The sequence below is a fragment of the Sinohyriopsis cumingii genome, chromosome 10 (genome assembly GCF_028554795.1).
Source record: "Sinohyriopsis cumingii isolate HCF-2022 chromosome 10, ASM2855479v2, whole genome shotgun sequence".
Classification (NCBI taxonomy): Eukaryota; Metazoa; Mollusca; class Bivalvia; order Unionida; family Unionidae; genus Sinohyriopsis; species Sinohyriopsis cumingii.
Genome location: NC_142970.1, coordinates 88059581 through 88085839, shown reverse-complemented (window position 1 = coordinate 88085839; position 26259 = coordinate 88059581). Strand labels below are relative to the sequence as shown.

Sequence of the window (26259 nt, the reverse complement as noted above, 5' to 3'; positions counted from 1 at the left end):
GTAGAAATTTCAAAGAATTTATGACATGATACTTTCAGTCAAATTTTGCTAAAGCAGTTTTTGAGAAGTTGTTAAAGTTGTTTTTATACTTCTTAACAGCAGCCATATCTGATGGTGACTCAGAATAAATTGTGTAAAATATGAAATCTCTTAAGGCCTGTAAGAGGTATTTCGACAAATTTTATCCAAGTCTGCTGAGAGTTTTTGTTAGAAGATCTGTTCAGCCTTTTCCAATTTTTTTACAAATGGCAGCCATATCTAATAGAGAATTGACATCATTTTTATAAATTTCATTTGTTTCCAGAGTCAGAAAGATCTGTACAAACCTGCTTTTTGTCAATCTAGTCAAAATTCTCATCAGTGGTTTTTGAGAAGTTGCCAAAAGCTGTTGTTTCTTTTTCGTTTTAATAATGGTGGACAAATCTGGCAATGAATCATTAACATTTGTAAAAGCATAAACATTGTTTATGCCTGGATGCTTTCTATTAAATCTTGTTGATAACAGTCAGACTGTTTCTGAGAAGAAAAAAAATTAAAACAGAAAATGTTGATAGATCATGGGTAATGGACAGTGCACAGATGATGGGTAATGGGCAATGTAATAAATATGACACAGTGCCATACCATAACATCACTGGGCTAATTAAAAATATCACTGAGCTATATGTAATAAATTCTTAAGTTGTAATATTATGATAATATTCAGTAAGAATAAAACTTTAGGGACAAATATATGTCTTGGAATTTATTATAAATCTGCTTTATATAAATGTAATCATGCTAAGATGATTTTGTTAAAAGTGTCTCTTATTATCCTTCACATTTACATAAGAGACAATTAAATGGGTTTTTCATTGGGAATTCTTTAAAGTATCCCTTATAGTATACCATCATTCATATCGAGTCTGCATAATAACTGGTTTGATTTTACTTACTTTTCTACTGCAATCTTCCAATCTCTTTCATGGAATTCCATGGCTTGGTTTAACTTGCCCAACTCAAGGTAGGCATTGCCCATACAGCTGTAGATGTTGGCAAGTAGTTCCTGCTTATTCTGAAGCTCTTCATCGGGATAATTCTCAACAGTCTTTAATGTTTGCCTTGCCTTCTGTAAGCTTTCCTCATATTGACCGGCACTCTGGGCTGAAAGTATCAACATAAACTTGATTACAGTTCTTTACATGCATAATAAATTGAATTCTAAAACAGAAAATGTATTGATAAGATCCCATTTTCAGAGGTGAAAAGTATAATAATAATAATATTAATAATAATAATAATAATAATAATAATATTACTATTTTTATTATCATATTTTATCAATCTGATTAAAATCAGATCTCCACTGTACTAAGTGAAGATCTGGCAGCAACAGTGGAGGGGTCGTGTTCTAGTGAAATATTTCAATCAGCCAATTGAAATGCTGCTTTCAAAAATCTGAAAGTCAATCAAATGGTTCAAAAACACACTGATGCACTTCAACCACTCTGCTCAGTCTCCAAAACGCATAGAGAGAAGACTTCATCTGATTGCAGATAAATTAGTGATTATGATAATAACATATGTCATGAGAACATGACCCCTAAGCAGTCACTGTCAACTCTTCACCATAGACAGAGGAGATCTGATTTTAATCAGATTGTATTATATGACAGTAACTCAGTTACAATAACTATTTTTTATTGAATTTGTCCTATTTTCTGAAAAATACTTTTTTTTGTCAAAGGCAGAGGAAATTACCCCACCTTTATTTTTCAGCTCAAAAAAAATAAAGTCTGAATAAAAATCATGAGAATCATATGAATACAGATTTAAACAAAAAACAAATACTATAAATAAATATGAAACTAAATTTAAAACTAACTATATCAATCACATGACAGTTGTACCACGCCACAAAGTCAAGTCCATGCAATCAAGCAAATATATAAAAGCTGTGTGGTTGCAAAATTATGTCACTTGCCTTATGTTAGCAGATATCTACAGATAAAGAAACCTGACTCTGCATGTTCCTTAACAAAATGACACCTGTCTTAGCAGATACAACCAAATAAAGACACCAACAACATTAAGTGAAACTTCCACATAATGAAACCTTCCTTTGCAGATACCTCCACATAAAGAAACCCACCTTGGCAGATACCTTCACATAAGACACTTGCCTTAGCAGATAACTTCACATAAAGACACCTGCTTTAGCAGATACCTCCTAACCAAGACGTACACCTTAGCAGATACCTCCAGATAAGGACACATGCCTTAGCAGATATCTCCACATAAAGACAACTGTTCATAAAAGATAACATGCATGAACCCATTTTCTTAATTTCACTTATTCAAATTTATGTAATGTCTGTATAAAAATAACGTCCTTTACATTCCCTTGATAAACATATTTCAAAATAGTCTTACCATACAGGTTTATAAGATCTCTTTCTCTCTCTCTATCTTCTAAGAAAAAAACAGGATATATATATATATATATATATATATATATATATATATATATATATATATATATATATATATACTGACCAAGTGAAGAAGACATTTTAATTTTCTTGTCTGAGGGTCAGTATGAGGGATGTGCATTTTAAGAACAAATATCAAGCCCCCTCCCCCCCAAAAAAAAAGACAAGAAAAAGTATCCTTTCTCTAATTTGTAGACAAAGAAGGCCTTAACAGGAAGAAATATGCTGGTCACATAATTTTTAGAAGGGTTCTCTGTATCATTTAGGTACTTATTACCCAGCAGTCGTTGCTTTCTTGAATGACTTTATCTAATAAATGCTTGTAACTATGTGCAAATATGGAATATCCAACTTATTCTTTCTGGCATACAAAAACAAAATATATGATTTTTTGCAAATTGCTATTTTGACACACATCTGACTCTAAAATTTGCTTTGCAGAATTACCCAAGTGACATGAATGATGACCACCCATGTTCATATGGCATCCACTTAAAAGGATGTCAGACTTAGAGCCAACCAGACACCATAAAAAAAATTCTTGTGAAAACCCCATTTTTACAGCTTTTCATTTAAGAGCTGTGATAATTATCATCTTTCCCTTGAGTTGATGTGTCAGCTATTCTTAGAATATGGAACAACCTAAGTGAGAGAAAGGCATAAAGTTCAGAGTCAAAATCAATGGGAGTCAGAATCTCTGATGGTCAGGATCACTGAGAGTCAAAATCACTATAAGTAAGGATCACTGGGAGTCAGGATCAATGGGAGTCAGGATCACTGAGTCAAAATCAATGGGAGTCAGGATCACTGAGCATCAAAATCACTATAAGTAAGGATGACTGGGAGTCAGGATCAATGGGAGTCAGGATCAGTGGGAGACAGGATCACTGGGAGTAAGGATCAATGGAAGTTATTTATGAGAAATTATGAGATATGTAATTTCCATAGATTTATTGTCATCCATTGTAATTTATTATATTTATAAAAAAACTTTATTTTTAAAAAAAATTTTCAAATGCCAAATTTACCATCATCAATCTCTTCCAAATCTCTGAGTATTTTGTCTGGAGATACTTTGCCTCTTGTTGGAGGACTGCGTTGAATACGTTCTTTGTCCCGTTTTCTGGCATACATTGGTTTCTGTTGTCTCCAGAAATCAGCTCGGGAATACAAATAATCCAAGCCATCACACACACGGTCTTTAATATCTTTGCTCATGTCATTTCTATTTCCCATGAGACCTGAAAAATTTGATGATTCATTTAATAGCATTGTATTTACCATAAGTCTTTGGACAGGGAAACAAAATTATCTTTTTTTCCTTCTCCCAGAGCTTAGAAATTGAAAATATCCACTTAAGAAATTTGTTGCAAAACTTTAAAAAATTAGACACTAATGAATATAAAAAAAAAATATGGAAATAATACATCAATCTTTGGACAGAATGACACAAATACTATATTCATCTTGACTTGAGTTGTTTTTGTCCTCCTTTTAATAATAATAATAATAATAATAATAAAAATTAATAATAATAATAATAATAATAATAATAATAATGATGATGATGACGCTACCTCTAACTAAGTGATAATGTGTGCATAGTACATGCATTTGTCATGAATTAAGTTTGTGAGCTATACCTGCCATCTGAGGTCACCTGTCTACAATGGTCACCCTGGCCTTTTCCCATGGGTGGCCACTTTAAAGGTTTGCCTGTACTCTATTCTTCTTAACTTGGCTTGTTTTAGCTTCTTTTCTTTTGTACAAAGAAATCCAATGACACAAGAAACAAGTACAAGATCACTGGAAGTGTGGGTTCTACAGTATGCATACATCAGAATACCTCAAGCTGCCACTACCATGATAGAGAAATACTCACTCAGTTGAAATTATGGGTCACTTTGTGAATCAGAAAGTTGCTTAGTTCTTACTTTTAATGTTTATTACAGTAACTATTCTGTTGGCTGCCATTACAGTGGTCAAAATCTTTGTGTGTGTGTGATTTGGATTTTTAAAACATTAACCCCTGGTGACGAGTTTACATGGCAGGAGGTAGTAGCCTACTGCTGAGCTCTGTAGTGTCAAGGTCATGTAAGATACACTAAAGTAGGTGGTATTAGAGAAAGATAGACAGATCTAGCTCTACAATGATACCAAATAATCTGTAATTTCTAGTTGCACTACAAAATACAGAGGGAAAAACCTCATTTTTTGGACACAATTTTTGTCTACCCAAAATTTGCCTGTGGTCAGAATCCAATTTTGTGTTCGGATTTGAGACTTTTTGGTCTTACATCTAAGGCAAACCGGTATGAACTGCAAACAGACTGATAAACCTTTGCAAAAAGTAGGATAAGATGAGCATTTAGGATAAAGAGTGGTCTTGATACAAAAATAATAAATAAGCAAAATAATAAAAAAAAAAAAGAAAAAAAGAAAAAAAAAGAGCCAAATAGCCAATGAAAAATGAAGTTTCTAACATAACTAGGCAGTATGTTATTGGAAGATCACCTGGAAGTTGTTGTTTTAGGAAGTATTCAAAAATTGCTTTCAAAATGTGTTTCCTACTCAAATTTCAGATGAAAACATCAAAACCTCTGGGGGTTAATGTGTTAACACAACTTTAACAACTTTTCAGTCACATCGCTACAATGCCTGCAGTGTGGCAGTTCATAGTGATGTCTAGCACTAGGACATCATGCTGGAGACATGGAGCAAAATGTTCCAGCCAGACACATTATCCTGACACCATGCCAAGCAGTCCTAACACTAACCTCTTAATGCTGAGCACCAAGCGAGGCAGCCACTAGTACCATTTTTATAAGTTTTTGGTATGACTCAGCTGGGATTCAATCCCACATCTTAACCAGATGCTCTAACAACTTAGGTCTCTGGAGCAGTGCTCACCATCTTTGTAATTGTGGAATAAACATTTTCGATGATGTATGTGGCCTTATCTGCATGTGGTACAAATAAATGCAAAGATCAGATTCACTGCTACTTTTTTAATCAAGAGGATATAATACAATCCCATTTGGACTAAAATAATTGCGTAGTGCTCCTAAAAGTATTGGTTACTACAGCTGTTTGCTATGAAATACATTCCCATTTGGACTAAAATATTTGGGTTGTGCTCCTAGAAGTACTGGTTACTACAACTGTTTGCTATGAAATACAATCACATTTTGACTAAAATAATTGCGCAGTGTTCCTAGAAGTATTGGTTACTACATCTGTTAGCTATGAAATACAGTCAGATTTGGACTAAAATAGTTAGTTTGTTTACCATGGTTACCATAGCTGTTAGCTATGCAATTGGTGTCAGTATATCATATTTGTGTTTATCTGGATGTGAATCCCAGTTTTTTTAATAATCTGGTAAATATACTTTTTCAGCCACTACTTTGCATTGTTCAATTAACATTAATAGTGATTAAAAGTTATACAATGGTTGATTAGCAAATGTTGCTTACTTCTAGTGTATTGCAAATAATTTAGGGTGTCATGATCTTTAAGGTGTCCTAACATATGGTGAATTTTATATGTAACATTGTGATGAAATGCTTTCAGCTAGTTCATTTTCTTTTTATAAAGGAAAGTAAGTCACTAAAAAATGCAGGGTTTGCAGTCATGTTACAAATTGATTCTAGTAATTTTCAAACAGGTGTTCATATGCCACAACAGACACGAAACTCATTAACTAATAAGGCATCACTCACTGCAAGGTGCTTTGACATAAAGATATTCTTTACCGTTGTTTCATAAATTTGATGAACAATGAATAACCCCGAAGGATCATACATTTAACTGTGGAATCCAATATCATAAACTCAGATTAAATTTCTGAATGTATTAATTAACTGTGTGTATGATAAAATAGTTCAGTAAATATTTACTGTCACTGACAAAATAGAGCTGACTACAAACATATTTACTTTTTCCTAGAAATCTGCTATGACAAGATTTCAGATACTACACTTCTCTATATGCATGTATGTATGCATGTATGTATGTATGTATGTATGTATGTATGTATGTATGTATGTATGTATGTATGTATGCATACCTGCCATGCCATCATTTCTGACTCCTAAACTACATGACTTGGTCTTTTTTTTATCACGATTTCCATTATATCCTATGAAAAACAGAGAGCAAGAGAGAAGCAGACAGAATGAGAGAGACAGAGAAAAAAATGGACCTTTTTGGACACTGTAATACATACACATAACCTTTGGTCTATATTAAAAAGTCAATAGTCACATAGCTTCAGGCCTAATGCTCATGGAATACTATTGTTCTTAAGGGTTTATACAGTTAATTATCACTGATGCAATTAAAACATAAAGGCAGTCAGGGATAAAGAACCACTATGGAACAGATTATGTAACTGATTTGGGTACAGCAGAGTAATTTGTGTTACTAATGCTCTGAGGATTGCTAAGCACTAACTGGGGACAGCAGAGTAATTTGTGTTACTAATGCTCTGAGGATTGCTAAGCACTAACTGGGGACAGCAGAGTAATTTGTGTTACTAATAGTCTGAGGATTGCTAAGCACTAACTGGGGACAGCAGAGTAATTTGTGTTACTAATGCTCTGAGGATTGCTAAGCACTAACTGGGGACAGCAGAGTAATTTGTGTTACTAATAGTCTGAGGATTGCTAAGCACTAACTGGGGACAGCAGAGCAATTTGTGTTACTTTTACTCTGAGGATTGCTAAGCACTAACTGGGGACAGCAGAGTAATTTGTGTTACTAATAGTCTGATGATTGCTAAACACTAACTGGGGACAGCAGAGTAATTTGTGTTACTTTTACTCTGAGGATTGCTAAGCACTAACTGGGGACAGCAGAGTAATTTGTGTTACTAATAGTCTGATGATTGCTAAACACTAACTGGGGACAGCAGAGTAATTTCTGTTACTAATAATCTGAGGATTGCTAAGCACTAACTGGGGACAGCAGAGTAATTTGTGTTACTAATGCTCTGAGGATTGCTAAGCACTAACTGGGGACAGCAGAGTAATTTGTGTTACTAATAGTCTGATGATTGCTAAGCACTAACTGGGGACAGCAGAGTAATTTGTGTTACTAATGCTCTGAGGATTGCTAAGCACTAACTGGGGACAGCAGAGTAATTTGTGTTACTAATACTCTGAGGATTGCTAAGCACTAACAGTTTAAAACTCTCCAATAATTGAGAACAACAGTCTGAAGTTACAAGATAATGCCATAATCATCAATCTAACAAAGCATGACAATTAGGAGTAAAGATGGAAATGAATTTTGATTTTGTTTGATCATGGATTTTTAAAGACAGAGATTCATGTATATTTGTGTCAAACCATCTTGCAGCTGAAGGGCATCTGGTTTTACTTTTCTCCATCCATACATCCATCTACTGCCACTTAATTAAGTTTTGTATTTAGGCCATTTCAAGTACATTTTAAGTATTGCAATGGGACATTTGTGTTCCATGAACACAGGTTTAGTTTTACATAACATCTGTCAGGCTGTGACCATGTTTGTTTGTGGATGTAAGTAATGAATATATATATATATATATATATATATATATATATATATATATATATATATATATATAGTTTACCTGCTCTTCATGTTTTGTAGTGTATTACATTCTGCCAAAACAAAAACAGGTACTTTATTTTCTTGCATTCAAAATTTATTTTCTGATCATTTTCTACATGATTTTAGGGGCAGATTCTTTATTCTCAGTTGCACTACATCGGTTACATTGGTCACTGACACTGATTCCTTTGGATCCCAAAACCCCACCTTTCATTCTCAGTAACTCCTGACACTGCTGGAAAGGTTGCATGACATTTATGATTGACCAATCAAAAATCAAATTAACTTTCTTAAGCTCAATCAGAAGATAAAAGATACATGTAGTTTTGTGTACTCCATATAACAGTTTAACCTCTCTAATCCAGCCACCTGGGTTGACAACTTTTGTCTGCATCAGGGAGGTGGCTGTGTATGGGAGGTTGCATGATATCAGAAATTATGCTGCTTCAATCTCTTGTTAGCAACTGTGGGGATATGAATGGTGATCATCAATTGACTGATTAATGAACAAAGTCAGAATTGGGTACCAGGCCAAGTTTACAAATGCCCTTCCATATTAGCAGAGAATTGTAAGATACACATAATTTGTATATATTTGACTTAAATATTGGAAATATGACAAAAAATGAGGAAGCAGACACTTTTAAGATTGTTCTCATCCAATCAATTCAGTGCTTTGGAATGTGAAATCAAGGATGTTCTGACAGTATGTAAAATACATGCCATACAGTTTTGAAGGGATTGCAGATACAGCTTATTTAGGTTCATCAAGTACTGTTTGCATTTAAACTATTAACTTCAACTGACACTCAGATACAGTTTTGAATGACCAAGTTGTAATTTTTTCTTGTTTACAGGATAACATAAATGCTCAAAAGATAAATCAGGTATTAAATATGGCCTCATCATACAATTCTATACAATGGCCATCTGCTGTACTTAACCTCATCATACATTTCTATATTGTGGCTATAGGCTGTACTTTGCCTTATCATACATTCCTTTAACATGGCTATAGGCTGTATCTTGCCTTATCATACATTCCTATAACATGGCTACAGGCTGTATTTCGCTTCATCATACATGTCTATATCATGGCTATAGGCTGTACTTTGCCTCATCATACATTTCTATATCATGACTATAGGCTGTACTTCGCCTCATCATACATTCCTATATCATGGCTATAGGCTGTACTTTGCCTCATGGCTATAGGCTGTACTTTGCCTCATCATACATTTCTATATCATGGCTATAGGCTGTACTTTACCTCATCATACATTCCTATATCATGGCTATAGGCTGTACTTTGCCTCATGGCTATAGGCTGTACTTTGCCTCATCATACATTCCTATATCATGGCTATAGGCTGTACTTTGCCTCATGGCTATAGGCTGTAATTTGCCTCATCATACATTTCTATACTGTGGGTATAGGCTGTACTTTGCCTCATCATAAATGTTTATATCATGACTACAGGCTTTCCTTTGCCTCGTACATTTCTATATCATGCAATTTTTCTATTCCTCTTAAAATAAAATCACATAATCACTTGGAGATGATTAGAAAAGTTCCAAATCAAACAGTCAAAATGATGGCTTAATGCAGAATTACTGTCCAAGCTATATGCACATGGTATTCTCTACAGTCAAAAGTCATGTAAAATTGCAAACATTTAAAATATACTATTTCATTTTATTCAAGCACCTACAAGTGCTTACTTAATCCCAAGAGTGATTATTTTTCCAAGAAAATGCAGACTCTCTAAATTTTTAATAACTCACTTTCATCCTTATTAAGTTTTTCCAAATATTCCTTATCGCCGTACAGTTCTCCTAGAAGCTGTTTGATAGTTTTGGAATCCCCTGCACCTCGCCCAGGCTTTTCCCGTTCCTTTTTCACCTCCTTTTTCTGTCCTGGTTTTTGGTAGCCTTTCTGGCCCTGTTTCTTTGCCTGCATTGTTAAAGAAATTAATCTCCAAAGTACATGTACTTATATACATATTTTTTCCTTTCAGTTTTTCCAAAAATTGAATTATTTTACATGGTTTAAAACCTACCCAGGGACTCATACAATTTTTAAAGGCTGACAGTTAATATGTATATACAGTACTCCCTCACGATAATGGCCTCATTATAATATGGTCTCTCATAAGCTGGGATTGACCATGGGTCACATTTAACTATAGGTTTCATCAATAAAACACTGTTCCTGTATAAGGCTTATCATTATAACACCACTCCTGTATAAGGCAAGAATTGTCCTGGATCCCATATCATTAAGTAATAGTAAAATTATATGTATCATGTACTTCATTATACGACTGTCTCAGTATAAGGCTTATCATTATAACACTGTTCCTGTATAAGGCAAGTACTGTCATGGATTCCATATCATTAAGTGGTATTAAAATTATATATATCATGTACTTCATTATAAGACTGTCTCAGTATAAGGCTTATCATTTTAACACTGTTCCTGTATAAAACAAGTACTGTCATGGATTCCATATCATTAAGTGATAGTTGTTGTTGTAGGGTTTAATGCCATTTTTCAGCACACGATAGGCTATACATGGCTGTCAGTATTAATGGTGGAGGAAGAACCTGGGAAATCCTCGGAAAGAACCATCGACCCATGAGAAGCTACTGGCAAGCTTTCTCACATACCCACATTGGCTGAATCCGAGACTTGAACCACACAGACAGAGGTGAGATGGCAATGATCCATAACGGAGAGCGCTTTAGACCACTCAGCCACTTGCATTAAGTGATAGTAAAATTACATGTATCATGTACATCATTATAAGAGTGTCTCAGTATAAGGCTTATCATTACAACACTGTTCCTGTATAAGGCAAGTACTGTCATGGATTCCATATCATTAAGTGGTATTAAAATTATATGTATCATACAATATATAATATATGGTGGCCTCATTATAAGGTGGTATACACTAGGGCTCCCATGGAGAATGTTATAACGAGGGAGTACTCTCAATAGTTTTCTTATAGCTATAAAAGAATCAAATATTTTCCTGATTTTACTTCAAACATGAATATTTATAACTTAGCTCAAATGAACAGCGAATTGAAGAAACGCTGATCACTAACTGTAAAACAGTTTACACACCATTGTCATAACGACTTTTCTGAGAAATAATCCAATATTTGATAATCATCTTGATCTCAGTAAATCCGACAGTTGGTAAAGCTTGCAATAATCAAAATATACCTTGAATTCAATTACTTGTAAGAGTTACAATTTTCATGGCTATGAAAGCAACAAGCATTTAATTCTGAGAAACTGCATGCTGTTATCTGGCTTTCTGGTTTATGGTAACAATAAAATACACAAAATTTAATACAAACAAAAATAATTACTGTAAGAAAAAGCTGTTTTCACTCAAAATGCATTTAAAGTAAAGTTCTGTAACTTTTGTATAAATTACACTATATTGACAGTTGTTGATGCTATAGCTCTTTCCAAACCTGTATGAAATATCCATAAACAGTATATCATGTTCACCCTATAACCCTGTGTGGAATATTCATACCCATTATATCAAGTTCACCCTATAACCCTGTGTGGAATATTCATACCCATTATATCATGTTCACCCTATAACCCTGTGTAGAATATTCATAACCAGTATATCATGTTCACCCTATAACCCTGTGTGGAATATTCATACCCAAAATATCATGTTCACCCTATAACCCTGTGTGGAATATTCATACCCACAATAACATGTTCACCCTATAACCCTGTGTGGAATATTCATACCCACAATATCATGTTCACCCAATAGCCCTGCATGGAATATTCATACCCACAATATCATGTTCACCCTATAACCCTGTGCAAAATATTCATACACAGTATATCATGTTCACCCAATAACCCTGTTTGGAATATTCATACCCAGTATATCATGTTCACCCTATAACCCTGTGTGGAATATTCATACCCAGTATATCATGTTCATCCTATAACCCTGTGTGGAATATTCATACCCACTATATCATGTTCACCCAATAACCCTGTGTGGAATATTCATACCCACTATATCATGTTCATCCTATAACCCTGTGTGGAATATTCATACCCACTATATCATGTTCATCCTATAAACCTGTGTGGAATATTCATACCCAGTATATCATGTTCACCCAATAACCCTGTGTGGAATATTCATACCCACTATATCATGTTCATCCTATAACCCTATGTGGAAAATTCATACCCAGTATATCAAATATGTTTACCCTATAACCCTGGAAGGAAAATCCATACTCATTATATCATATATGTGTACCCAATAACCCCAAACAGAATATCCATAACTAGTACCTTTTCATCATTGTCCATTATTTTTTCCCCATAATGTATTTTTTCATGCCCTGAGTCCATAGAAAGTTATATAATATACGATTATATTTGTATTCAAATTTACTGTACAAAGAAATATTTAGTCTTGTACAAAAATAAGCAAAACTTCTTTTACTTAAGAATCAACTGAAATTTATAATTATTATTTTTATCTATAATTATTTGTACACTCCCCCAAAATATAAAAATGTACAAAACTCATAAACACTATGTGTAAATCACAAACAAGTAGTGCTAATTATATCCTTTTACCTCATGTAGTGTATACACACTTGATGATGACATTTATGCCTTCGGCAAAATAGAACACACCCACGCTGACAAAACAATATTCCATTTCATGTGCTTCAAAAATGTCATTAATTAACAACAAAAAATTCCTGATTACTGAAAACATCCTCCCAATAAAGCTGCTCATAAAAACCAAAGTTATGTATTCTTCATAAATAAATTATAAAACAAGTAATTTTTATCCCTAATAGTGTATTTAACAGCACCAGTGCATTTAACAGTAATTGCAACAGGTAAGATAATTCTGTTATTCTTTGTGAACAAAAAGTAAGTTTTGATCCAATTTATTACAAAACTAAAGAAATATGGATTTTTATGCCCACAAAAGCACTGAATGATTTAAATTATTCATCCCTCAGTTAATTAATAAACACTTAACCACAGCAATTTACCTAAAACTGTGCCAAAGAAAGAAGCAACAAATACCCGTGTACACCATTCATAGTATTTCTATACCTGTTCCTTTTCTCTCTTGGTTTCAGGCATAGTTTTTTGTCGTTCAAGCTGGAATGGTATCAGTTATTTCCAAAAGTGATTCTTGTAAACTATAGGTGAGATTTCTAATGTTAATTCAGTAATTTCTAAGTTTCTTTGCATGCATTATTCATATCATCTAGAAGCTTGAATAGTTTCATTATTAATGCGAAGCTGTGCTGAAAAAATGATGTGCTGAAATTGTGAAATGGTACATGATACAAATGCTTACTTATGGATACAATGTGCTATTTAGCAATTATAGAGTACATGGTTTTATCTCTTGATGTAAGTAAAGCCATTTTCTATGTAAAATAATCTTCAACCACTAAGCAATTAAATGATACATTGAATATATGCATCATGTATTATATTATGTTTGAATCATAAAGCTAAGCTATAAATATGTTTGTTATGGCCAGAATTTCTGAAGAACAGGAATCATGGCATAAGCAATTAACACGTCAAAAAATCAATGTTTTATTATCAGTAAAAATTCACCATTTTATAATACTTTTCTCTGTATGACCTATCTGATATCACAATATTTTTCCTATTTTAACAACAAATATCAGATGCTGTCAAAATTTCATCTGATGAATCTATAGACATACACTAAAAATGGTATATTTTAACTGAAATCACCAGAATGTTTTATTTTTTACCCTCTAGATTATCCTACTCCATCAATTAATAAAACTAATAATTACAGTGTATTTAAATGTTGATACAGCTTTTTTTTCTTATTAAAGGTTAAGAAACATTTTTACATATGAATGAACTTAAAATTTTAAATAATATTCTTGGTTTAATTAGTACAGAGTGTACAAAAGAATTCAAGGAAACAGAGCCTTTGTACAATTATAATAATCAAGAGCACACTTTAGTAAGCAAGGGTTTGTCCTGGCTCTAATATTCTAACTTTCTTTAACAATGTTACCCGAAAAAAGATCACTTGATGTGTGTATGTGTGTGTGTGTGCAATGGAAGCAGGAGGAAGAAAGGAGGAATGTGAGAGGTTGGGACCTAGAAAAATAACTTTGCTTCAAGTTAGTCAACATATATTTTTAGTTTCTGATGGCTACCAAGCATCTACTTAAATCTAATAGAATCTAGAATTCTACTATAAATGGCTACATAAATCAAGATCAATTGATCTCTGTGTGTGTGTGTGTGTGAAAAGGAGACATGTGAATGTACAGGCCTAGTTAAATCTATTAGAATCTAGAATTATTCAATAAAAGACTACATAAAACAAGAGTCTACCAAGGCTTCAGTTCTTAAAATTAATTTCCATCTACACTACTGTACCAGGCTTCTACACTCTATTGCAATTAGCTGGTCATTTTTTGCATGTAGAAAAATACCTTTCATAGTTGTCTTCATATATATATAAAATGTATGCGCTCACAGGTTTTCTTACAAATGAAACATCTATTTGTTGTTATTATACTGTTAGCAACATTTAGTACGTTTAGGAACCTATTTGTTTCTCCATTAATGATATTTTTGACAAAGGAAATATGTATTAGCACAAATCATATTTATAGTGAAAGAAAAGAATTAAATAGTTTTCGGATAGCCAGCTCATGCATCCAGACACATCAACAGTGAAACATTGTTGAACTGAGTGTTGGATATAAAAAGAGTTGAAATTGTGATCTGGGATGATTATAACAAGCCATGGGACATGGAAAAATAAATGCTACAGTGTATGGAATATGACTGAATAACAAAAAATGGAATATCACTGAATAACAAAAAAAGGATTATGACTGAATAACAAAAAAAAAGAAATTACAGATTCCATCCTAAAACTTTCTTCACTGAAAATCATTTCGACAAACTTTAGCCACAAATAAACTTGAACAATGAATGACTAGCTAGGTTCATAATCAAGTTCATTTGATCCAGAATCATTAGGGTGCTCTCAAACATTGCTGGAGGGATATTCACTCAATAACAAATTAAAGCAATAATGTAGTGCTTATCTGTTGTTGATAACCAATGAAGTTCCAAGATCCCTGGGAAATCATTAGATGTAGACAAGAAATGCTAAGTGAAAACTAAAAAATAATAAAATAATTTCACAGACATAGGCCAGTGATTCTATATCAAAACAACAGCATGTAACTAAACTGTTTTCTAATTAGACATCAAGGACAGAATGAACAGCATGATGTATTTGAAAAGTATAATATGAAACCAATATGCAACCAACACTTTTTATTGCCTTTCTTCTGAATGTATTTCTGTGTTTTCTTTTCTTCTGGTGCAAAATGCAATAAGTCTGGTGAAATCTGACAATTTCCAAAAATAAAGGAATAAATGGAAAAGGTCACGCTTCCACTGGCAAGTCTTAATCTCTCCATATTACAATAAAGCATGTACTAGTGAATTTGTCTGGTATGAATACATTACAAGATTTCACAATTAATTTCCATTCTTTGTTTGGGATGGGCATTCGATCAAGAGTAAATGGGTATTGGTGCAAGCAGGCAAGGTTGTTTTGTTGTTGTTGTAGAGTTTAATGCCATTTTTCAGCACAAGATAAGTTTATACGTGGCACCTAGTATAAATGGTGGAGGAAGAACAACCTCATATCTGATTGGTTCAAGAGTTTTATGATTTTCAAAACTGGTCTGTAGGCACATTATATGAAGACAGATTTGAGGTGTATATAATGCAGAATTAGGAATCGTCTTTACACGGATAAATGCATCTTGTTATTTTTTTCTTCTTCTTTTGTGTGTTTATTTTTTAAACATGCTATTATGGGGATTTAATATAAAGTCGAAAATTTGAAACAGGTTTTGTCTTGGAATTTTCAGAAGTAATGTATAGAAAAATCAAAATATTTAAGCAAATCTGTATTGAAATGATTGTTAAAGAGAAGTGGTACAAACAGCATCAAGGCCCATAACCACTGCATTTACTGAATTTAAAAAATGTAAGACTTATTCAGATAACTTTTTACAGAAAATATTTAAGCAAATTTGTATTGAAATGATTTTTAAATAGAAGTAATAACAGCATCAAGGTAGATAACCACTGAGTATACTCATTTCCTCTGAGGGTTAGATTATTAATTATGTCCATATAGCCAAATTTAGAAAAGTGTCTATTACTAAAAATACAAGCAATTTTTACTACATTAGAATAGACAGCAATAACCCTCTAAGCCTTTCCACCCCCACCAAAAAAACCCCAACAAACCTTAACACTAAGATCTATACACTTTCGAAATTAAAAACAGAAATAGATATCACATGATATATCAATTTCCTTTCCAGACTGTGCGGTATTATATGTAATCTTTCAAAAGATTTTCATTTTTTTTGTTTGAGTATATGAACAAATATTAAAATATTAAAAACAATTTCCAATCACTTTTAGCACATTATTTACAAAATTATAACAAGAGTATAAGTTTTATCATTAAAAACTAATAGTAAAATTTGATGATTTTGATGGATTGGTATTGTATAAAAACATCCGAGAAAAAGAAAATGATAGTATATCATTTTTTGCCAAACTAATTTCTTCAATATCAATATAGAGACCTTTCTAGAGGTTTATTCTATCAATTAATTTATTAAGTGATAACTCAAAGATAATAGTGGTTTCTCCATAATAACACTATTGTGTCTATAAGGAAAGGTATAGGTGTCACACTACAACTTTAATTTACCTTGGCTTTTTGCTCCTAATGTGAAGACACAAAACATGCAACAATGAAAATGATGTGATGTCAAAACAAAATTGGCGTGTCAAAGAATACTGATATGTCTGTGTATAGGTCATAAAAATGACAAGCATTTCAAGTTAAATAGTCATGTCAAAGAATACTGATATGTCTGTGTATACCTGTCAAACAAATGACAAGCATTTCAAATTAGATAGTCATGTCAAAGAATACTGATATGTCTGTATATACCTGTCAAATGAATGACAATCATTTCAAGTTAGATAGTCATGTCAAAGAATACTGATATGTCTGTCTATACCTGTCAAACAAATCACAAGCATTTCAAGTTAGATAGTCATGTCAAAGAATACTGATATGTCTGTTTATACCTGTCAAACAAATCACAAGCATTTCAAGTTAGATAGTCATGTCAAAGAATATTGATATGTCTGTGTATACCTGTCAAACAAATGACAATCATTTCAAGTTAGATAGTCATGTCAAAGAATAATGATATGTCTGTGTCAAACAAATCACAAGCATTTCAAGTTAGATAGTCATGTCAAAGAATACTGATATGTCTTTGCATACCTCATAAAAATGACATGCAATTTAAGTTAAATAGCATCTACAAAGTTAGACTGTTGGTCAACATGCTTAATCATGCAAAACAATTGAAAATGCTCAAAAATATATAATGTGTGTCTTAAAACATGCAGATCATAAAAATATTAAATACAGATAATAAAATTATAAAATTTGGATATAAAAGATGTGAATATAAAAAACTGATATAAATGCTACGTTAAATTATCTAAGTCTATGTAGCTTATTTACATATCAAGGCTCCACATGATATTACAAAATGAATATTTAAAATTAAAATGAAAACTGAAACTAAATTGTGCATTTCTGTATAGTTGCAACCAAAGCATATTTTTCTTAAAATTTTTGCAAGTGCCTATTTTGCTTTGCTTTGCCACAACATTATCAGGCATTATGTGCTACTTTACGTTTTCCATTGAATAGTTCAAGATGCTGTCTTTGGTTGCATATCAACGGATAAAACTCATATAGACCATTCCATCTGGACAGTTCTTCAATATTTCCATCCCCCTGTCCACTATGTGCCACTACGCATATCCACCATTAAGGTACTGATTCTATATATGCATGGTACAAAACTGAACAAAATAGGTGACACAATAAACACTTCTCCACTTCTTCATTGCTGTAAATCAACTATACTGACTGTGTCATCTCAAACAATAGTCAACAGTTCAATCTGAGTACAAGTAAAATAAACAAATTACACAAAATTAACATCCTTATTTATAAAAATCATCTTGCTGGAAACCTGACCAATAACTAATTCTTTTAAATTAAAACTTAGCAATTACTTTCCATTTCATTTAAATAAAACAAGAAATTGCATTTAAAAGTTGTCAAAGTTTAACTTAAATTTTTTTTAACTGGAATAATTTACCTGTAGAAGGAAAATATACAAAAATGTCCAAGCAATTGGAAATTTACCCCTTTGATACATCTGGCTTTTATTTCTTTAAATGCCCAAGGAATCGGCAATTTACACCTTTGATACATATGGCTTTTTTATTTCTTTAGATGCCCAAGCATTTGGAATTGTAAACCTCTGATACATGTGGCTTTTTTATTTCTTTAAATGCATAATCTGTAACAATGAACTAAAAGAAAAAAATTATTCTCATAGCAATTATGATTACTTTCCAACTTTTCTTGAAAACTGAAAAACAGCACTTATCATAATAGAATATTTTCACCAAAAACATCTTTGAAATGTTAGCTTTTTTAAAAAAAATCTTGTAATATAAGTAGTTCATGCGATGAAATAACATTTTTCTTTCATACTGCTTATTACCAAAAAATAAGTAACAAATATTTTGGCATTAATAATTCAATGTATGAATTCAATTTTTAAAGAAATGAGAGAAAGGATTGTACTGATGCTGTGAAACAAGTGCTTTACTCATCTGCAGTTCTTTCATACCCCACTGCCCACCCCTTTTATTTTTGTTGTAATAAACACTTCCCCATGTAATAAATATCATTGTTTAAATTGAAAATGGCCAAATATACTAACAGTAATTCATGATATTTTCTTTATTCATTTATTTAGTTGTTGGGTTGAATAATTTTTGTGAAAATTATTTACTGCTTTATGTATTCATGAAATTTAAAAATTTGACATTCATTGATATAGCCAAGAGAACTGTATTTATCAATTAATTAATGAATGCAAGTATTTGTCTAAATTAATAACTTTTTAATTAAATCATTTGGTTATTTACCAGTATGCAGGTAAACTGAAGTGACGGTGTGAATAGTATTAATTATTTTAGATTGATAAAATGCAACAAAATTAAGTACAAACATTCTTTCAAAACATTCTGACAAAATTGGATAAATAATTCAAAATTTAGATCTATGAAAATATATGAGGGGAAAAATATGAATACAGCCTAGAGATAAAAAAAAACACAAACTGCATGAAATTACATTGGAAGAAGACTAACTTTAACAAAACTGAAACTTCATGGTACCCAGTTCATCCAGTATTGTTTGAAAGTGATGCACTGCTAAGCTAAATGCTTGTAAAAATATATATTTACAGTAAATGTGTACTAATATAGTTTCCATAATACCAAGTACTAGTCAACATCAGTACCAGAGTGGCAGGATATCACTCGATACGAGTATGGCTGATCCCATTAAATCCATAATGGAAAGGTCTATACAAATGAATGGAAGGTGTGATGGCCATCATTACTTACCTCTTCTTGTTTGTAGAAAAATGATAAGTCTCCTTTGGCTTCCAGTTTCACTGAACTTGGTGCTGAAAATTTTAAATAAACAAATAAACAAGAGACTATTTTCATTGAACATGCCTTTTGCCTTTCTTTACTCAGCTAGAAAGAAAAACACTTTAACATTAATTTAAAGAAACTTTAACATTAATCTAAAGAAACTTTAACATTAATCTAAAGAAACTTTAACATTAATTTAAAGAAAGTTTAACATTAATCTAAAAAATAGGTTAACATTAATCTAAAAGAACATTAATATTAACCTAAAAAAACATTAATATTAATCTAAAAAAACATTAACATTAATTTTAATCTGTGATATGGTTTCACATATATGGATATCTACAAGGATGCTTTGTCAACAAGAAGCCTATATCGAAGGATGTTGTAACACATCATCCTGGAATTCTATGTCTCAAATGCCTGCCTGTTATGATCTCTAAACAAAATAGCATAAACTAAAAAAACACATTTCAGTCGATCCTGCCTTACATTTAGTAAGAAAGTAAAAGAAATTTATTAAACATTCAGCATAATCTAAAATTTATAAACACCGATCTTAATCCAGAATACGGACAGACACACAGACGGATGTACAGATGGACAGATGGCATAATATATAAAAAACTTTAGCATCGACTTAAATCCAGCATGTGGACAGACACACAGATGGATGTACAGATGGACAAATGGCTTAATATAAAAAAACTTTAGCATCGACTTAAATCTAGCATGTGGACAGACACACAGATGGATGGACAGATGGATAAACACACAGATGATAAAGTAATTTTTATGTTAAGCCTCTGTCAATGCAAGCTTAACAAAGAGGGTCACTATAACCTAATTTGTTTGGCAGCAGATGGAAAAATATTCTCACAAACAATGCATTCATAGGATTTTCGTTAATAATCAGGCAACAGTGTTTAAGACAGTAAACTAAACTGAACAAAAATAACAATTTTACTATAAGCGTGTTTCCTATTGCACTGGTTTTAAAATTAGGGTAGGTAGGTAGGAAAGTTTTTATTTAAACATTATATATACTATAATGATTAGCATATATAATGTACAAGGCACTTAAAATACTAATTTTAAAAATATTGTATCCTGTGCGAAACAAGTGCTAGGGTCGGCAACAAAATACAGATATGGTCAGCTGACTGGAAACACGTTTTTGGTCCTAAAATGAAGACAAGGAAATTGACCTACTTTTGAGAGCAATTAGAAGCCCTTTTGCGGCAAATGCACTTACTGAATTTGTCTAAGAATTCGGAATGACTAAATGCAGAAAATTATTGTTGACACCTTGAAAGTGACAGTGACTGTCAGTTATTTGACTTGAAACAGAGAACAATAGTGCCAATAAGTGTCAGTTGTTTGTCTTGAAACTGACAGCAACATTGCCAAAAACGGTCATTTGTTTGTCTTGAAACTGAGAGCAACAGTGCCAATTATAAATGTCTATGAGAGTTGTCTAAGTATGTTTTACAGTCTGAAGAAATATTCATTTCTCCTCACTGCATCTTCAGAAACTTTCTATTGATGTCAAATTTTATCATGCCATTTTGTTGCATAATGATTGTACATATCTACTGCTTTCTTTATTCGACTCCAACGCTTCTTGTATGCTTTTAGTTCGGACTGCCCTATGAAAATTCCCTTTATCATTAACAAAGAAGATTTTTCACACTTTTCTGTAAATGCATTGATCCCTTTTAGGGTCAAAGAGAAAACTTGTTTAAAAAAGGTAGCAAAGCCATGAAAAAAAGATTTATCTAAGCTCAACTTACATCCTATACTGTTGTTAATGGCCTCCTGACATTTCTGGATTCCAAGTCTGAATTCCTGGAGTTCTGGACGGAGTCTGTGACCACGATGATAGAATACAAGAGCTGTCTCAAAGTCTCCCATCTGGTACAGAGCCTCAGCTTTTTGAAATAAACCCTGAAAGGTGGATTAAACAAAACTTAATGCATGCTAGGCAAACATCTTATGTTATTGTTATTTCTCAAGCCACATGAAACTCAAGCTGATATTCAAATTTACAAAATTCACACATGACACTTGAAGCTTACCATATATGCTCACACATATGTGTGTGTTTGAATTGGATTTTTAATGCAGCTTTAACAATTTTTCAGTCATATCGCTACAATATCTCCAGTGTGGCAGTTCATAGTGATGTTAGCACTGGGGCATCATGCCGCATACATGTAGCATGATGTCCCACCCAGTCACATTATCCTGACACCAGGCCAACCAGTCCTAACTCTAACCACTTAATGCTGAGCACAAAGCGAGGCAGCTGTAAGTACCATTTTTGTAAGTCTTTGGTATGACTCAGCTGGAGATCGAACCCATTACCTCCCGCATCCAAGATGGACTCTCTAACCACTAGGCCACCGGAGCGGTCTGCTCACATATGACATTTGAAGCTTACCATATATGCTAACAGAAGATTATCATATATGCTTACATATAAGTTAGATTCAACCCCAAACTGCATAAACCAAGACTTGCTGTCCCATAATGGCATACTGCATACACTAGACTTTCCATCACAAAATGTGCTAGCCAATCTGGGTCTATGCAGTGTGTTGGAGAGATCATTAAAAGAAAGAACAAAGACCCTGATTTGCCAACATGTTATGCAATGGCAGATCAACGTCCATGTTGTTTGCCGATGGTCATAACCTATACATGAGTAAATATGGTATAAAAAAATCGTTATCATCTTACTAACCTTATTCTTAGCCAAGCCATAAAAGTCTCGAAGGAAAAATGTTTGGCTCAACAACAAGTTTCAGCAAAGCATTCTCATACCAGTTAACTCAAACAGGGGCTAAGAAAGTCAGTTGATGGTCACTGGGGAAGCAGTATGCATAGATGTCTATGGTCATAGAGTCTAATCTACTGTCTCATTAAAATGGTTTAACTAATCAGCATAGATGTCTATATTCACAGATACTAATCTACTGTCTCATTAAAATGGTTTAACTAATCAGCATAATTTCTTTAACAATGGGTGCTCAGGAGTCTTTCAAAAGGTCACTGTTCTTTCTCCACTTTTCTGTCTTCACTCACTTTAAAAAAAACTCAAAAGTAAGAATCGTCGCTTTAAAAAACCTGTCATTTTTTATGCCCATCAAACTGGCCTGTCTCTATTGCTGAACTTAAAAAAGAATTTGTATTGTGTCCTTGAGATTCTTTTGATACATTTAAAGAGAAACTATACTGGGACAAGTACGCTATCAGTGCTAATGTCCGTAACTGATCCTTCCTGTATACATGTACTTTAAAAATTTGATTAATACTGAAATTTACTTATGCCAAGTAGATCTGATATCGCCAATATAAGGTCATGTTCAGCTGACCTTTTGATAATATGGTCATATGGTTACCAAAATATGGTCATGCTCTGTTGACCTTTTGATCATAAGGTTACCAACCTTTTGATACACCAATAAATTTACAGCTTTTAAATATTTGAAACTGACAAACTTAATTCTGAATATATTGTCAATTATGATAATGCATTACTGTATCTGATAGGCTATTTAAAACTATTGGTCAGTGGAATTCCAAAGATCATGACTGCTCATGGATACATATAAAATCTCTGCTATGTCAGAGATCTAAGTTTTAATCAGACTGGTGTTCTGTGCTTCTCAAGTATAGTGTACATCCAAATGGTAAACAATACATGCCATTCTGCACGCTATTACACACTCTGGCTTTTCCTCAGAATTTTATCATTGAGAGTCGCTATGAAGAACCCCAATGCTATTCATACACTGCTAATGAAAACAAGTAAGTCCAGCCTGATTTTCACACATTTCTGTGAATCATGGACTCTCCTTATGTGGTCAATGAGAATTTTCAACCCTGACAAAACCAACATTGGTCATGGAAACACACTATCATCATGATCTTTACAAATGGTTAACTATGATACAAACTTACCTGCTTACAAACTTTGCCATGATCTAGACTGACCTGTACATAAGCCTATATGTACTCCCACAATGCTTGTTTCAATAATGATTTAAATCCATTGGCCTTGACTTTCATCTGTCAGTGTATTATACTGCAACAGATCAGGGTTTACAATTTCACAGATAAACACTTGTTATATCAAGGATATATTCTGCATCAACTTACTCTGATGAATTCTTTATCTTGATCTAGTGCAACCTGGGCATCTGTCAGCGCGTTCTCTGCATTCCCAAGCTGAAGCCAACATTTAGACCTTGTAACCAGGCAGTTTTTATCATCAGCTTTCATTTCCAATGCCTAGAAATAAAAGATAAAAATGACTGAGTAAAATAGTCCTCTGTGTTATAAATATCATTAAAGCTGTATATATCCATCCATGATATGAAATAAAAGAAAATATTATATCATAAATGAGTTTACTTGTGTTACATATTTTGCTCATCTGACTACAAACAAACCTGTGTATAATCACCAATCATGTGACCATTTTGAATCAGTCTGCATAAAACAGTTACAGTTTACATCATGGCTTGAAAACTTTTGACCTGTCAACTTGACCTGCTGGACAAGACACTTCAAAACTTTTACCTGTCCTGCATCAGTCTGACTCATCCAACATTAGAGTGAATCTGCCTAAAATGTCAGAAGAGTGGAATTTATAAAACTGTATTGATGTACATGTAAATGGGGACTAAAGAACTTGGTCTGTACACAAGTGTTTTTGATGTACATGTAAATGGGGACTAAGGAACTTGGTCTGTACACAAGTGTTTTTGATGTACATTTAAATAGGGACTAAGGAACTTGGTCTGTCACAAGCGTTTTTGATGTACATGTAAATGGGGACTAAGGAACTTGGTCTGTACACAGGTGTTTTTGATGTACATGTAAATGGGAACTAAGGAACTTGGTCTGTCACAAGTGTTTTTGATGTACATGTAAATGGGGACTAAGGAACTTGGTCTGTACAAAAGTGTTTTTGATGTACATGTAAATGGGGACTAAGGAACTTTGTACACAGGTGTTTTTGATGTACATGCAAAAAGGGACTAAGGAACTGTGTCTGTACACAGGTGTTTTTGATATACGTGTGTTTGCTCCTTCAGTTCTGTTATCTGGCACTTTTAATACAGTGATGAATATCTTCTTTCAGTTCTTTTATGCAGTTAAACAACTCCTAGCACCATTAATGTAGTTATGCAACACTTCTCACAGTTATGCCACCCAAAGTACTGATATGCTGTTATGCCACCCAAAGTACTGATATGCTGTTATGCCACCCAAAGTACTGATATGCTGTTATGCCACCCAAAGTACTGATATGCTGTTATGCCACCCAAAGTACTGATATGCTGTTATGCCACCCAAAGTACTGATATGCTGTTATGCTACACAGCAAGAAAGAATTTTTGTTAATTCTTTTATTATTCTTGGGGTACCAATATTAGTGCACTTTTTATCCTGTTTATAACATGTACTACTTAGTATTCCAATGAGTAAATAGAACACAAAAACAAATTGTTATTTAATAAATCAGTTTTATGCATATGTCAGTTGAGTAAATAATTTACCCACATCTCTCTAAAGTGACATTTTGCCAGATGAACCAATATGGATAAAATCGTCTAAGGTCTAATATTTTCAGGTCAATCAAACCTTGTCTGATAGCACATGAACTCCTACATATACAAATTTAAGTAAATTATGCAGATTTGACTAAGTTGAGGCAGGTTATGCTTTCAATGTGTATATTATTGATGCAGAAATCAAACAAGTTCAAATGTTGGCAACATGAGTTTCAAGTCTTTCATTTGCTGAACACCATCAGTGCATTATAAACCAACAGATCTTAGTCTACATCACTGGCAATGGTGTGTTTTGCTACCATAGGAAATAAGGTACTATATCACTCTGACACAACTAGTACTAATTAGTACCGACATAATTAGTACCAATCACCAACTCTATTTTCCGTATGGAAACTTTGATAGGTTACAGATACACGTGTAATAAAGCTCAGCCATGCAACTACATTGACTCAAAGAAGACCAGTATTGTAGCCTCCATTACACTGCATTGTTACATGGTATACATAAGGCTCCAGTGTATGTTAAATGTAACACTTGCTGCATCTTGTTCAATCGGTATTCAACACAATAATTGCAATACAAATGCTCAATTCCATCGCAATGTCGTTATCAATTGCAAGTAAAATGCAACATGAAAGTGCCTATTTTACTTCTTATAAATATCATTTTCAAAATGCTGCAAATTCAATTTACATAATTTAAGTATTTTCATGACATCAGTTGCAGAGCATCATGTGTTTCTGAGCAGCCATTTTATTCTATTGATATCACATAATAATATGTAACTGATGATGCAATTTTCAAAAGTTTTCTTGACAGTTATGTCATACTTTGTTACAAGTAAAGAAACTGCTTCAAGCTTGTCTAAATCATGTAAGTATACAAATTATGCATAACAATGACCAACAGACGTC

General features: G+C 33.0%; 1 protein-coding gene across 17 annotated transcripts in view; it reads right to left on the bottom strand.

Annotated features, from left to right (window-relative positions):
• LOC149790548 (outer dynein arm-docking complex subunit 4-like) overlaps positions 1-26259 on the bottom strand; it is a 69871-nt gene that overhangs the window by 42354 nt on the left and 1258 nt on the right. For 16 of the 17 annotated variants that reach the window (XM_089972595.1, XM_089972598.1, XM_089972596.1 and 13 more), the window contains exons 2-8: positions 23922-24053; positions 21551-21704; positions 19725-19786; positions 13209-13256; positions 9855-10023; positions 3500-3712; positions 936-1143 (exon numbers count right to left, since the gene is read on the bottom strand). In XM_089972595.1, coding sequence (XP_089828721.1) covers positions 936-1143; positions 3500-3712; positions 9855-10023; positions 13209-13256; positions 19725-19786; positions 21551-21704; positions 23922-24053 — 986 coding nt within the window. The remainder of the gene's footprint in view (positions 1-935; positions 1144-3499; positions 3713-9854; positions 10024-13208; positions 13257-19724; positions 19787-21550; positions 21705-23921; positions 24054-26259) is intronic. The other variant, XM_089972597.1, reaches the window with a different exon arrangement.